This window comes from Rhinolophus sinicus, chromosome 6 (genome assembly GCF_057876585.1).
Source record: "Rhinolophus sinicus isolate RSI-liver-muscle chromosome 6, RSI-T2T, whole genome shotgun sequence".
In the NCBI taxonomy this organism is placed as follows: Eukaryota; Metazoa; Chordata; class Mammalia; order Chiroptera; family Rhinolophidae; genus Rhinolophus; species Rhinolophus sinicus.
In genome coordinates, this window is record NC_142506.1 from 221,729 (window position 1) to 234,053 (window position 12,325).

General features: G+C 63.3%; 2 protein-coding genes across 9 annotated transcripts; one reads left to right on the forward strand and one right to left on the reverse strand.

The window, feature by feature from the left end:
- Window positions 1-1,216: 1,216 nt before the first annotated feature.
- FOXH1 (forkhead box H1) lies at window positions 1,217-4,856 on the forward strand. Its single transcript, XM_019717162.3, has 3 exons — window positions 1,217-3,503; window positions 3,832-3,936; window positions 4,048-4,856. The coding sequence occupies exons 1-3, from the start codon at window positions 3,330-3,332 to the stop codon at window positions 4,837-4,839; spliced, it is 1,071 nt and encodes a 356-aa protein (XP_019572721.2). The 5' UTR covers window positions 1,217-3,329; the 3' UTR covers window positions 4,840-4,856.
- A 118-nt stretch (window positions 4,857-4,974) lies between these two features.
- On the reverse strand, window positions 4,975-12,321 carry KIFC2 (kinesin family member C2). Of its 8 annotated transcripts, none has more exons than XM_019717086.3 (18): window positions 11,878-12,321; window positions 11,554-11,635; window positions 11,218-11,369; window positions 10,962-11,100; window positions 10,668-10,792; window positions 10,522-10,587; window positions 10,316-10,444; window positions 9,891-9,968; window positions 9,665-9,779; window positions 9,480-9,589; window positions 8,975-9,083; window positions 8,700-8,857; window positions 6,990-7,094; window positions 6,786-6,907; window positions 6,558-6,681; window positions 6,307-6,436; window positions 5,963-6,219; window positions 4,975-5,855 (listed from the first exon to the last, which is right to left on the reverse strand). In XM_019717086.3, exons 1-18 carry the CDS (start codon window positions 11,974-11,976, stop codon window positions 5,604-5,606), a joined length of 2,352 nt encoding a protein of 783 aa, XP_019572645.2. In that variant the 5' UTR covers window positions 11,977-12,321; the 3' UTR covers window positions 4,975-5,603. The 8 variants fall into 8 exon arrangements, with proteins under 8 accessions (XP_019572645.2, XP_088655352.1, XP_074172639.1 ...); XM_088799226.1 differs by having other exon boundaries at window positions 9,665-9,728; window positions 10,316-10,474; window positions 11,878-12,206; XM_074316538.2 differs by having other exon boundaries at window positions 10,316-10,474; window positions 11,878-12,205.
- Window positions 12,322-12,325: the final 4 nt, after the last annotated feature.

Genomic DNA, 12,325 nt, shown 5'->3' on the forward strand with positions numbered 1-12,325 from the left:
TAGGCCAAGGCAGAGAGGAGAGCAGTGTGGTGCCCTTACGGCCACCCCCACCCCCGAGTTAAGGGTCCGGGAAGAAAAGGCAGGCCCAGAGCTTTGGGGAGGGCCAGCCTCTCTCTGGAATGAGTCCACACACGCCTCCCCTCTCTGCAGCCATGGAAATTAATCCCTTGGTCACCTCAGCGTCTGACAGCCTCAGGGCAGCCAGGGGCCCAACCGACTCACGGAGCACCTCCCACACAGCACGGGGCCTGCGTACTTCTCCTCCTGACCCCGATCTGTGAGGTGGGGCCCGGGATCCCCAATGCAGGTGAGGTCACCTGAACCGACGCAAAGCTACGGAGCTTGTCCCAGACAGGTTCGGTTTCTCCGCTGGCCCACCTCCAAAGCCCACACAAAGCCCGTGCGAGTCACTTCCCTGTGGGCCTTCATTTCCCCGCTGAAATGGAGAGCATTCTAGAGCTGCCGACCCGACCAACAGGCTGCAAGAATGCAAACCGTTCCACACACAGGTAAACCATGAGAAGCCCTTCCGGTGGCCTTCACGGGTTGTCACTGCCCGAAGCCGTTCTCCACCCTTCGCACCCACTGCCCTGGGCCTCCTCCACCGGCGTCCGAGCGGGGCCTGGAGAGACTGCTGCCCTGGCCTCTCCGCGCTGGCCAGGGGTTTCCTGAGGACGCCCTATCTGGGCTTTCCTCCTCTCCCTCTCCATCTGGTCTTCCCCTTTCCTTTCTCTAAGCTCAGCCTCCCCTCAGGCCTCGTCTCTCCCCCGGGGCCCGGCCTCCTCTCCCCCGGGGCCCGGCCTCCTCTCTCCTCCCCGGAGCCCGGCCTCCTCGCTCCCCCGGACCCGTCCTTCTCTCCCGCCACAGGCCCCGGAAGTCTGAGCCTCACCTTCCGCCTCGCGCAGTCGATCGGATCCGGTCCACCGGTCAGTCAGCCCGGCACTCCTGCGGGCGCCGCAGGGGCGGGCCCCGCGCCCGGCCGTCGCCATGGCAACGCTACACTTCCGGCCCGCGCGGCCCAGAGCCGGAAGCCGCGGCGCCCCGTAGGAGCTGGGGGCGGGGCCTGGCCGGAGCAATTAGTGGGTCTCTGGGGACCGTGCCCTGTGACCCTCTCTGTGGCAGGGGCATCCTTGGCGTGGATGGGGTCCGGGTAGGGCGGGAAGGGCAAGTAGTCAAAGGCTCCCAGGAGGGCGGTCGTCTATTTATGCTGGGCTTTTAAGGAAGGGCCGGAGTTCACCCGACAAAGCAAAGGCATGACGGGCGGAGGGAACAGCAAGCGCAAAGGTGGAAGGATCCAGTGCATTGGGGCAATGGGAAGTAGAGGTGATGGTTTAAGAGGGCGGGGGCTGGGGGTGAGGAGTGTGGTCAGAGATGAGTAGTGAGAACACAAGGGTCCTTGACCGCCAAACCAAGGAGCTGGGCATTATCCTGGAAGCTAGGGAGGGCCAGTGGGGAGAGCGGGTGACTTAAGACGTGTGGGAGAAAAAGACCTCTTTGCTGACCGAGGGGGGCTAGGAGGCCATAGGTAGTAACAGCCTGGTGAGACACAACAACCCCTCAACTAGAGAACCTGGGAATAGAAAGGAGTAGAGCAGGTGACAGGAATTCAGAGGAAGCCAGGTGAAGTCTGAACGGACAGTCTGAGATAGTGGGGGGAACAGCGTGGTACCCCACAAACACATTATCTCAGCCCCAGGCTCCCTCCTCCAGTGTACCCACCCTCCTCAGTGCCTCAGCATGAGTGGGCACACACTATGCTGCAGATTTTCAACACTCTAAGGGTATAACAGGGTGGGGGGCTGCACAAGAAAAGCTGGATTATTGGAGTAAAGTGATATAAAGTGAATCTCTGCTCCTGTAGCCTCCCTCAGGTCTGAGGGCCCTGATACCAACACCAGCCACCACTGCTAGTGTCCTGGGCCTGATATCCCTTGGACAAACTTGACCAGTGTGTGTGTGTGGGGGGGGGGGAACTGGGCTTTGAGGCAGGGTACAGAGCACAGGTCTTGACTGACCTCAAGGGAAGAGCCACCGATCCCATAGCCAGGGAGGAGGTGAGGGGACAGAAGAGGAGGTGAGTCTCTGGTCAGCTGCCAGAGGCATTTTTCTAGGGCCACAGTTTCAGATCAGTCCTCTCCCTGCTAAAGTCCTCAGAGGCTCTGACCAGGCCTGAGCAGGGATTACTGGTCCCTCAGGCTTCCCCACCTCTCCTAGAGTGCTCCTCCTCCACTCAGGCCAGCTTCCACCAGTCTGGGGAGCATCTCCCTCCTTCTAGACGAAGATTCAGGGCCCTGTGGCTGCCTGGGAAGCCCTCCCTGTGCACACACACAACACAACTGCACTCACTCCCACCCAGGGTGGAGCCAGGTGGTCCTCGAAGGTTCTACTGGGCAAAGACCATGACCCATGGATCTGTATCCTTGAGGCTTAGCCCAGAGAGGTGGCCAGTGACCCCCTACAGCTAGGAGACCTCTCCCTCCACTTAGGGGCACTGTCCGAGTGCCTGGGAGGAATGAGAAGCAGCCTTCCCCGTGGGGCAACTCCCAGAGCATCTGGACCCAGAGGACCAGAAGAGGAGGACGGAGGCAAGCCTGCTTCCATGAAGTCCTCTGGGGCCAGGCCGGTCCAGCTCACCCAGGGCCACAGTTAAAATAATGAGGGCGGTCAGCTCCCACGACCCACTGTTCACAGGTACCAACAAGGGAGGAAACTGGCTTCCAGGGCCTGGGGAACCCGCTGAAAATCCAGGGCTTGGGAAAATCCCTTGAATCAACTGTGTTCCTCTCTTGTTCCTGAGGTTTCCTCCAGGAAGCCCTCCCAGACTACCACTCAGGTCCTTCTAGCTGCTTGGCCTTGAACTCTGGGTAGGCTCCACCCCTCCTTGGCAGCTTGGCTAGGGCAAATCACTTTCCTGTCTGTTAAATGGGAGCCTGGGACCCAGCCCAGACAGACTGATAAAGTAACCATGGGTCACAGGCCTCTTCCAGGGGCTCGTCCTTCCAGCTTGTGCCGGGGCAAAGGCAGCCCAAGAGTGAGAAATGAGGCCTGGGTGGCTGACTGCAACCCCCTCTGGAATCTTTCCTGCCCCTCCCTCCCAGATTAACCGAAACCTGCTAATTGTGGCAGCCCTCTGCATGCTCCCCTCCCCCACTGCTGTATTCCACCCTCCCTTTGCCTCTCCTCCCCTCCCCCTTCCATCCGAATGATAAAGGGCCCAGCCGGCCTGCCCCCACCCGGCCTCAGGCCCAGGCTCTGCCTCCCCATTACTGCCCACTTCCCTGTGCCCTCCACCGGGCCAGGCCCCTGTCCACGTTGCCGGCCTCCCCTTCATGGGGCCCTGCAGCAACCCACGCCTGGGGCACCCCGGGACGGACTCACCCTCCCAGGCCCCAAAGAGGAGGAAGAAGAGATACCTTCGGCACGACAAGCCCCCCTACACCTACTTGGCCATGATTGCCCTGGTGATCCAGGCAGCACCTTCCCGCAGGCTGAAGCTGGCCCAGGTGAGAGGGTGCCCCGCTCTCCCTCACACTCCTTGGTGGGACCTTTCCCCAGACCTGTCCCCCACCTACTCCCAGGCTCAGGCTCTGATCTCCACCGCCACCTGGCCCTGCCAGCTGTGCCAGTGGGTCCAGTCCCGACCTGGGCACCCCGAGAGAGAGCTGAGGTGCTCAGACAGGACCCTTCCCGGTGAGGTTTCCTCTTCTCCCGGGCGCAAAGGTGTTGGGCGAGCGGCGCAGGGGCGCCCCAAACCCGGCTGTGGGGGAGGGGCGGCGCTGCCCCCATCGGCGCCCGGGCTGACGGCGCCTGCCCGCCGCCCGGTGGTTTCAGATCATCCGTCAGGTCCAGGCCGTGTTCCCCTTCTTCAGGGACGACTACGAGGGCTGGAAGGATTCCATCCGCCACAACCTCTCCTCCAACCGATGCTTCCGCAAGGTGGGGCAGGGCGAGGGTCGGGGTCTGAGCGTAGCCGGGGGCAGGGCGGGGGCGGAAATCTCGAGTATCCGGGTCCCGCGGCCCCAGCAACCCTGCACCCCTACACCCCAGGTGCCCAAGGATCCTGCGAAGCCCAAGGCCAAGGGCAACTTCTGGGCCGTCGACGTGAGCCTGATTCCCGCCGAGGCACTGCGGCTGCAGAACACGGCCCTGTGCCGGCGCTGGCAGAGCAGGGGTGCCCGGGGGGCCTTCGCCAAGGACCTGGGCCCCTACGTGCTCCATGGCCGGCCCTACCGACCTCCCAGGCCGCCTAGCGAGGGCTTCAGCATAAAGTCTCTGCTGGGGGACCCCGGGGAGGGAGCGCCAAGGAACAGCCCAGGTCGGGCCGGTTCCCTGCCAAGGAAGGAAGAGGTAGTGCCCACACCACCCCGGCCCTCTGAGAGGCCTCTGTGGCCCCTCTGCTCCCTCCAGGGGACCATGAGAGCCGAGGGGGAGACTTCCCAGGTGGGAACCAGCAGGCCTTCACCCCTCTCCCCTGAGCCCAGAGCCTGGCCTCTCCACTTAATGCAGGGTACCCCAGACCCTGGGGGACTGTCCGGTGGGGGTCACAGGGCCTCACTTTGGGGGCAGTTACCCACCTCCTACTTGCCCATATACACCCCCAATGTGGTAATACCTTTGGCCCCACTACCACCCACTTCCTGCCCCCAGTGCCCACCCTCAACCAGCCCAGCCTACTGGGGGGCTCCTGAACCCCACAGCCCCCCGGGACTGTTCTGGGACCTAGATGCTCTCTTCCAGGGGGTACCACCCAACAAGAGCATCTACGACGTATGGGTGAGCCACCCCCGGGAGCTGGCTGCTCCCACCCCAGGCTGGCTGCTCTCCTGGTACAGCCTGTGAGGCTGCAGGCCAGGGATTGCTTTGCTCTCCCACTCCCTCCTGCCACCAGTGGCTTGTTCAGGGGGGACCAAGGCTAAGAGGATCAAGAGGTGTCTGTGGCCACAGCAGCCTTGAAACACCAGGCACCAGCCCTGCCAAGAGTCCACAATGTTTATTGGACTACCCCACAAAGGGTTGTGGTGACCACCTGGTCACCACCCTGGACCTGATGGTCAGTCATGCCTCTCCTACTCCCAGAGGCAAGACTGGGGCTCCACTTAGAGTAGCCCTTCCTGGTCTCACCTCTGGCCCTGTCCGTCCATCCATCCATCCATCCATCCATCCATCACCATCTGTCACCTCCCCTCCCCCGGCTCCGGGCTGGGGGAGGGAGAACCTAATGGCGGCTCCAGCCTCAAGTCCTGGCTTCCCTCAACTGTCTGGGAAGGAGGTAGCACCTTTTGGGGGAAAGGGCATAGGGAACAGGGACCATACCTGGTTTTGGTGGTGGTAGTGGGGAAGATAACAGTAAAAGAACAGACAACATTTAATGCCAAGTCTTGATTTTTGGTGGCGACTGTGGCAGCTCTGGGATCCCCTGCCGGGTGCTGTGATAACAGCAAATGGTGATAAGGAGGGAACTGAGGGGGCCGGGCAATTGTTCCTCGGGGCAGAACACTCGTCGCAGGGAGCGGGGGAGGGGGGCTCAAGTCAAGGAAGTTGTGGAGGTGCAGGGACTTCGCTGCCTCTGCCGGCAGAGGCGCTACCCGACGCCTTGGGCATAACTATGAGGGCAGGTCCTCTGGGGGCACGAGGGCGGAGCTGGAGCAGCTGTCGGGGCCGGGGCTTGGGCTGCCAGGAGACGGTGTGGGGGTGCAGGGTGTCCCCGTGAGTGGTGTGTCAGTGCTGAGGGAGGAAGGCGTCCCAGAGCGCGGGACCCTGCGGCGCCGGGCCGGCCCCAGCTCCACTTTGCTCACTCGCTCGGCGAATTTGAGAGAGCACACGGTCTCGCCGAGATCCTCAGGCCGCGTGGATATCTGCGGGGAGCGGCTCTGGTGGGCGGGCCCGAGTGGGTGGTGCCTAGCATGCAGACCGCCCTCCCGTGGCCCTGGGCACCGCCCCACGCCGGGGCCGCGGTACCCACCTGCAGCAGCAGCAGCGCGGTGGCGCCGGGGCCCAGCGCCGGCTGCAGCAGGCGCGTGAGCTGCGAGTCGCGGAAGGGCACGTGAGGCCGGTGGGCTCGCAGCGCAGCCATCACGCCTCCCAGCGCCAGCAGCGAGCGGTTGATGGTCCGGGCTTCCCGCAGACGCTGGGCGTCGTCAGGGTCTCCCTGCGCCCTGCAGATGGCCCCCGCCTTCCAGGCACGCTCCGATCCAGCCAGGTCCACCAGATGCAGTGTGCCTGCAGGGGCGGGGGAGCCCACGTGGAGGGAGCTCCGGTCTCTGATGTAGCGACGCCCCCCACAGGGCAGCGCCCGGACCGTGGTACCTGCGGTGCCTGAACCGCGCGGAGTGGATGCCGCGCGCAGCGTCAGCGTGACCAGCGCGTGCGAGCGAGAGCTGTGCTGGTTCATGGCGGTGGCCGCAGTGGCCCGGTTGCTCCTCCCCAGGCTCAGCATCTGAAGACGCGACGAAAGGGCTTGCTTGCTTGCTGCGTGGTGCTGCTGTAGGGTCCACACCCCTGGGGGCGAGCACAGGGCAGAGCCTTGGAGGTCTGCGCGGCCCCCCGCGCAGCCTTACCTGCTGCAGCGTCTCCAGGTTGGGCACGTCCCAGTAGGTCAGGCCAGCCACCTGGATTCCCCCCTGGCCTGCTGGGCCCTGCCTCACAGCCAGGCGCTGGGGAGGCCCCGGGGCTAAGAGGTCCCTGGTGAGAAAGGGGAGGACTTGGTTCCGGGGTTCTTGCGGGACAGGGAGGCGAAGAAGGGCTAGGGGCCAGAGGCTGGTAGGAGGCAGCAGGGCATGGCTGACCTGACAGCCTCATTGTAGATTTCCACCATGCTGAGAGTCACGCGGTGCTGCCCTCCAGTCCTCATCTCCCGGAACAGTGACTGCAGTGCCCTAGGAGCTATGCCGGGGTTCTCAGGTGGGCCCTGGGAATGAGGTGGGGTGCCACATCCGTGCTCACGTCCCAGCCCCTGGCCACAGGAGCCACCCAGATTCCCCTCTTCCCACCTCCATGCTGTAGGTCTTCCCAGTCCCAGTCTGGCCGTAGGTGAAAATGCAGACGCTGTAGCCTTGGAGGCAGGACAGCACAGAGGGCTCCAACTCCCTGAAGACCTAGAGGTGTGGGGGGGAGGGGGTCCTGAGCTTTGGAGCCTGGGGCAAGGTGTGAATCGACTTCATTTCCCTGGGAGGATGGCTCTGGGGGAGCTCGCTGGAAGGCAGAGGAGGCTCCCTGGAGAAGATGGCATTTGCAAGAATTTGCCAGGCAAAGGCAAGGGGCCTGACAGGAGGTGAGATCAGGCAATGCAGGGTATTGGAGCCTGACCACAACTTGAGAGGCCTGGGGAGCAAGTCAAGAGTCCAGACTGCCATGTTCAACCCCCTGGGTGTGATTGGAGGTGTCCCTCTGTGAGGTAGGGACTGTAATGACATTTGTGAGGGTTATGGGGTAACCTGTGCCACATAAAGGATGAGCCGAGAACGGCCTATGGGTGGGGCATTGTGGGATGCTGGACCATTAAGATTGCTAGAACCTGGACCCTGGGAGGGTGCAGAGAGGCAGCTGAGGGGGAGATGGGGCTGGGACTGTCCTGTTGGCAACTGAACACCAACAGCAGTCGTTTGAGCAACGACATTGCCAGGTTTCATGCCCATAATGTGCTGGTAACTGACTGGGCTGTCAGTTCTGCTTGAAGTGAGGGCAGAATACAGATTTTCTCGAGGTTATTAAGATCCTACGACTGGAAGGAAGAACTGGGTGTGACTGTGGTTCCATTGCAGAGATGCAAGACTCGAGTGATGGGGTTGGTGACAGAGGTCTTGGGTTCTTTCATTCACATGTGCTGAACTGAAGGGCCCTGTCCAGTACAAGGGTGCCCTGTGCAGGGCTGCAATTTGGGGTGGGACTGACGCTGGGGGTAGTAGTATGTGGGATTAACACGTGGAGGTGGAAAACAGCCGTGGTACCCAAGGAAGTGGAAGAAGGATACCTGGCCACCCGACAGACTCATCACACCTTTGGTCCCTCTGAGGCCAACAGGGGTGAGACTTCACCAGCTCTGCCCCTTCCCTAACCCGCTCCCAGGCCTGCGCCTCCCCTGCCTAAGCTCTGCAAACTCTGGCAGCAGTGGCAGCATTTGTGAACAGCGGTGAGGGTGTGTGTGAAGCAGGATGGTGGGCTGGGTCCAGCAGGAGGGCAGGGTTTGTGCAGGGCAAGGGGGAGCAGCCCTGAGGCGGGAGGCTGTCTACTCGCCAGCACCCCCCTCTGCCCACTTTGTGCTTGCCCTCACATGGGGCCGGCTCTGCACCCCCAGAGGGCAGTGGGCGGCCAGTGAAGCCTGGGGGAGGGCCTCAGCATTGTCCCACCACAGCAGCAGCACACACAGCAGCACTCCAGCCATGCTCTGCAGCAGGCCCTGCCTGAGCACTGAGCACCTTAGACACGTTCATTTTCCTGGTAAAAACTTATTTTTGAAAATGTTAACCTTCCTGCCCAAACCAAAGGCTCTGTTTCTCCGGAACCTGCAGAGCTTGGGAAATCCCTGGAAGGAAAGGAGGTGCCTAGCTCAGCTGCCATTCCTGCCTCCCAAACCGCCTGCCTTCCTTCCCGGCTGAAACCTACCCACTCTCCGTCCTGGGAGGGCAGGACAGGGAAGGGGGCCCAGAGCCCCCTGGGGACTCTGAGGGAGGGTGAACACAGATGTCAGGGTGGAGCTTCACCTCCTCCTGGCTGGCATCTGGAGGGAAGACCCAGTCCAGGCGGAAGCAGTGCCGGCGCCCCCGATAGCAGGTAGTGACAGTGCCGCCCGGGCCTGGCTCCGAGCTCACCAGGCTGGAGGGTGTCCCTGGCCTCAGCCGACACAGCACACGGATATTTCCTGGGGTAGAGATCATCTCAATCATCTCAGTGGGTCACCTGCCAGTCCCTGAAGCATGGAGAGGCCCCATTTCCTCCAGCCTGCCCACCCCACCTCCTACTCCCCAGGTGGCCATACCCTTGAGCTCCAGCAGCCGCCCTGGGCATCCAGCTGGGGGCCTCTGCTGCTCCTTGGGGAGCTGAGTACCACCTCCACTAGCTGACAGTGCCCCCAAGGCCCAGGATACCTGGGAGGGTGGGGAGGGGCACGAATGTGAGAAAGGCAGTGGGGGGGCAGCCAAGGAGGTGGGGGTGGGGCACTGAGGGCGATATGGAGCCACCATGTGGCCACCAGCTGTGGTTGTCGACACTTTCAGAGGCATTATTCACTGAGCCCCAGAAGAAGCCCAGGAATCAGGAGGACCATGGGCAAGGACGTCATCTGTGTCCTCTGGGCTTCTCAACCACGCCTGCGAGGGGTTCACTGTTACCCCAGTTTGCACAGGACAAAAGTGGGACCACACCCCAGGTCACAGGAGCTGTCCTGGTTCCAGAGCCTACTACCTCCATTAGAGCACGCAACTCCCTGGGGCTGGGCAGGGAAGAATAGAGAGCACATAATAGAGGGGAGCAGTGGTCCTGACCTGGCCCCGGGCCTCGCTCAGTGAACCCTGACAGCTCTGGGTAAAGGTGCTGACCAGGCCTCGGAGGTCCCCACAGCCCTGACGCAGGCTGGCCATGCGTGCCCGAAGTCCTGGTGGGGCAGGTTGTTGTGAGGGAAAGCCCAGGCCGCGTGGCCATCCCATGAGCCCCAGGCCCCAGGCCTCACCTGCCAGCTGCCCGTGCACCTGCTGCAGTTCCCTTCTGCAGTTCTGCTCAGTCTCCTGCTGGAGCTGCCGGAGGGCCCCCCGAAGGCCCTGCAGCTGCACCTCCTGCACCCCCAGCTGTCCCACCCCACCCCACCCGTCACTGAGGGCATGGGCCCTTACCAGACCCTGCCTCAGACGCCCCCCAACCAGCGCCCCAGTATCCCTGCCCCTCGGCCCAGGGCCCACCTGGACTCGGAGGGCTTCTGTGGTGTCCTGGGCCTCCTGAAGCCGGCCCTGGAGCTCCACCAGTGCTTCTGCCTCCTCCTGCAAGAGGGGTAGGGGCCCCATGAGGTATGGGGACCTGGGAGAGAGGGCACTCTGGCAGCCCTGGTTCACATATGGGGCTGAGCCAGTCAGGAATCCATGCAGGGCTGTTTCCCCAAGTCCTTTGCTCTCCTGGGGTCACTCAGAGGAGCCACACGGTGTGGGGAGGGGTTCTCCCACGGGCATCAATCTCCCTGATGGGCCTGACCTGCATAGACCATCCCTGGACCCGTGCACAGTCTGGGCCCCAGCCTCTCTGTTCCTGCCAGCACGAGGTCCTGAGGAAGCCTGGGCAGTGTTGCAGGAGCCCCAGACTGCAGGGACGTGGCAGCTAAGAAGCAGAATACCTGGGGGGCCCTGGCGGGTGGTCCAGGATCCCAGTGTCTCAGGAGGTCCCGAGTGAGGGTCAGGCTCTGTTTCAGGGCCTCATTTTCCAGGGTTAGATGCTGAACCCTTTTCTCGGAGTCTGTCGCCCCCTGGAGGACAGGGAAGGGCTCTGGACTCACCTGAAAGCCCAGCCCTCTCTCCTTGAGCCCCGCCCCCGAAGCCTCACCACTCCCAGGCGCAGTCGGCCCAGCTCCTCTTCTTGCAGTTCCAGCTGCTGCTTCAGCTCTTCCAGCTGGGAAGGAGAAAGGGGTACAGGGTGGGGCGCCTCCTTCTAGCCCACCCCCACTCCCTGCTGCCTCCTGGGCCCCTCACCTGTCCAAGGATGAACTGCTCCAGCCGCTGCCAAGCTCTCTGGTCCTCCTCCAACTGGGGGGGCTGCTGTCCCTGGGCCTCACTCCTCGGTGAAAGGGAAGGGTTTTCTTCTTGGGATGTGGCTCCTGAGGTGGGGTGGGCCCAGTTAGGACTGAAATCTCTGGCCTGAAGGGGGGCAACTCAGGAGCAGGGTGAGGCTTGGGGAACCCCCACCCCGCACTCCAGGCCGCTCAGGTTCTGGTAGGCTTCACTACCTCAACACACTCCCTTTTCAACTCACTACTTCTTACGCACCAGCAGGAGTGGGGGACTGCACTCCTGAGGCTGGCTGAGTTCCCTGGGGCAGGGCCTGCCTCCCCCTGGGGCTCTGAGTCCATGCCAGGAGGGCCAAGAGCTGACCAGTCACAGTCAACAGTGGGGGGACATCACCAGTCTGTGAAGAAGATAAGAATCAGAATGCAGGAGACTGAGGGGATACAGGGGTGTGGAGACCGCAAGGACTGCGAAGAAAGGACGGGTCGCTGGAGAAGAACGCCTCAGCCCGGCTCACCTTGCTCAGATCCGGAGGATACCCGCAGCTCTCTTCCGCCCCCAGCTGGACTGAGAGGAACTCAGCAAGACGCACGAGAGCCTCTTCCAGGGAGACCTCGGCCGGCCGTCCCTCGGCTCCCGCTGTCGACGCATCCTCAGACTCGGAGCAGCCTGCGAGGCCAGTTAGTGAGGGGGGGTGGGGGGACGTGCTGGGTCATATGCTGGAGGCTAGACCACCAGATGGCAAGTGCCGGGTCCCTCCATCGCAATGAGGTCACGGACACCTTCCCCTCCAACGGAGGAGTTCCCTCACGGCCCCGGGGAAGCAGCGCTCCGGATGCACGACAGCACCTACCGACCAGGCCAGTTAGCTCGGTCCACAATTCTGCCGTGGATTGATCGGGGCGGCGGCGGCCCCCAGGCTTGCTGCGGGCACTCTAGGGAGGGAGCGGGGGAACCCTTGAGGAGACGCCGGGCATCCTGGGGGGTCCCTCCCTCCAGACACTGAACCAAAGGAGTTGGGGCTGAGGTCTCTGCTTTCAACACCAAAACAGAGACGGGGTCCTCAACACGGCTCCCCTCCACATCATCAGCGCCCTGGGGACGTACGCTGCGCGGGCCTGCACAACCCGCTCTCAGGAAGGGGGTCGCCCGCCGTGCAGCGTCCGCCCCCGCTCACCTGGGCGGTGTCCCTGGGGTCGGCGGCTGCCGCGGCCCCGCCATCTCTGCGAAAGAGGCTGTAGAAGATGTAGATGAGCAGCGAGTAGAAGGCGTACATGGGAGCGCGGGGCGGCAGAGGGCCCCGCTTCGCGCCGCCCCGCGTCCCCGCGCCTGGACTCGGCGCCTACCCGCAGCAGAACGGGTGCGCATGCTCGGGGCGGTCGCCCCCACGGCCCGGCTCCCACGGGCGGAGGGCGCGCACCGGAGGAAAGGGGTGCCAGAGAAAGGTATCCCCGGGCCGCACCCGGACCCCTGCCCCGCGCCCCCACCCCTACTTCGTGGAAACCCTGGCTGAGATCGCCCACAGCCCCCGCACCCCTTTTTCTCGGAATCCCTTCTAGCTCCACTGCTCTTTCCCCTTAGAGCCCACCAGCGTCCAACCTCCCCTCCCTCGGAGCCCCGCCCTC

What these genes read in the sequence shown, in the direction of transcription:
- KIFC2 (XM_088799225.1), bottom strand. Translation starts at nt 11,976, where the DNA reads ATGTACGCCTTCTACTCGCTGCTCATCTACATCTTCTACAGCCTCTTT. An exon ending in GCCGACTGCGCCTGGGAGTG is followed by an intron (nt 10,445 to 10,521) that starts GTGAGGCTTCGG and finishes CCTGTCCTCCAG; the next exon opens with GGGGCGACAGACTCCGAGAA. An exon ending in CAGATGCCAGCCAGGAGGAG is followed by an intron (nt 7,095 to 8,699) that starts GTGAAGCTCCAC and finishes CCACACCTCTAG; the next exon opens with GTCTTCAGGGAGTTGGAGCC.
- FOXH1 (XM_019717162.3), top strand. Translation starts at nt 3,330, where the DNA reads ATGGGGCCCTGCAGCAACCCACGCCTGGGGCACCCCGGGACGGACTCA. An exon ending in GCAGGCTGAAGCTGGCCCAG is followed by an intron (nt 3,504 to 3,831) that starts GTGAGAGGGTGC and finishes CGGTGGTTTCAG; the next exon opens with ATCATCCGTCAGGTCCAGGC. An exon ending in CCAACCGATGCTTCCGCAAG is followed by an intron (nt 3,937 to 4,047) that starts GTGGGGCAGGGC and finishes CCTACACCCCAG; the next exon opens with GTGCCCAAGGATCCTGCGAA.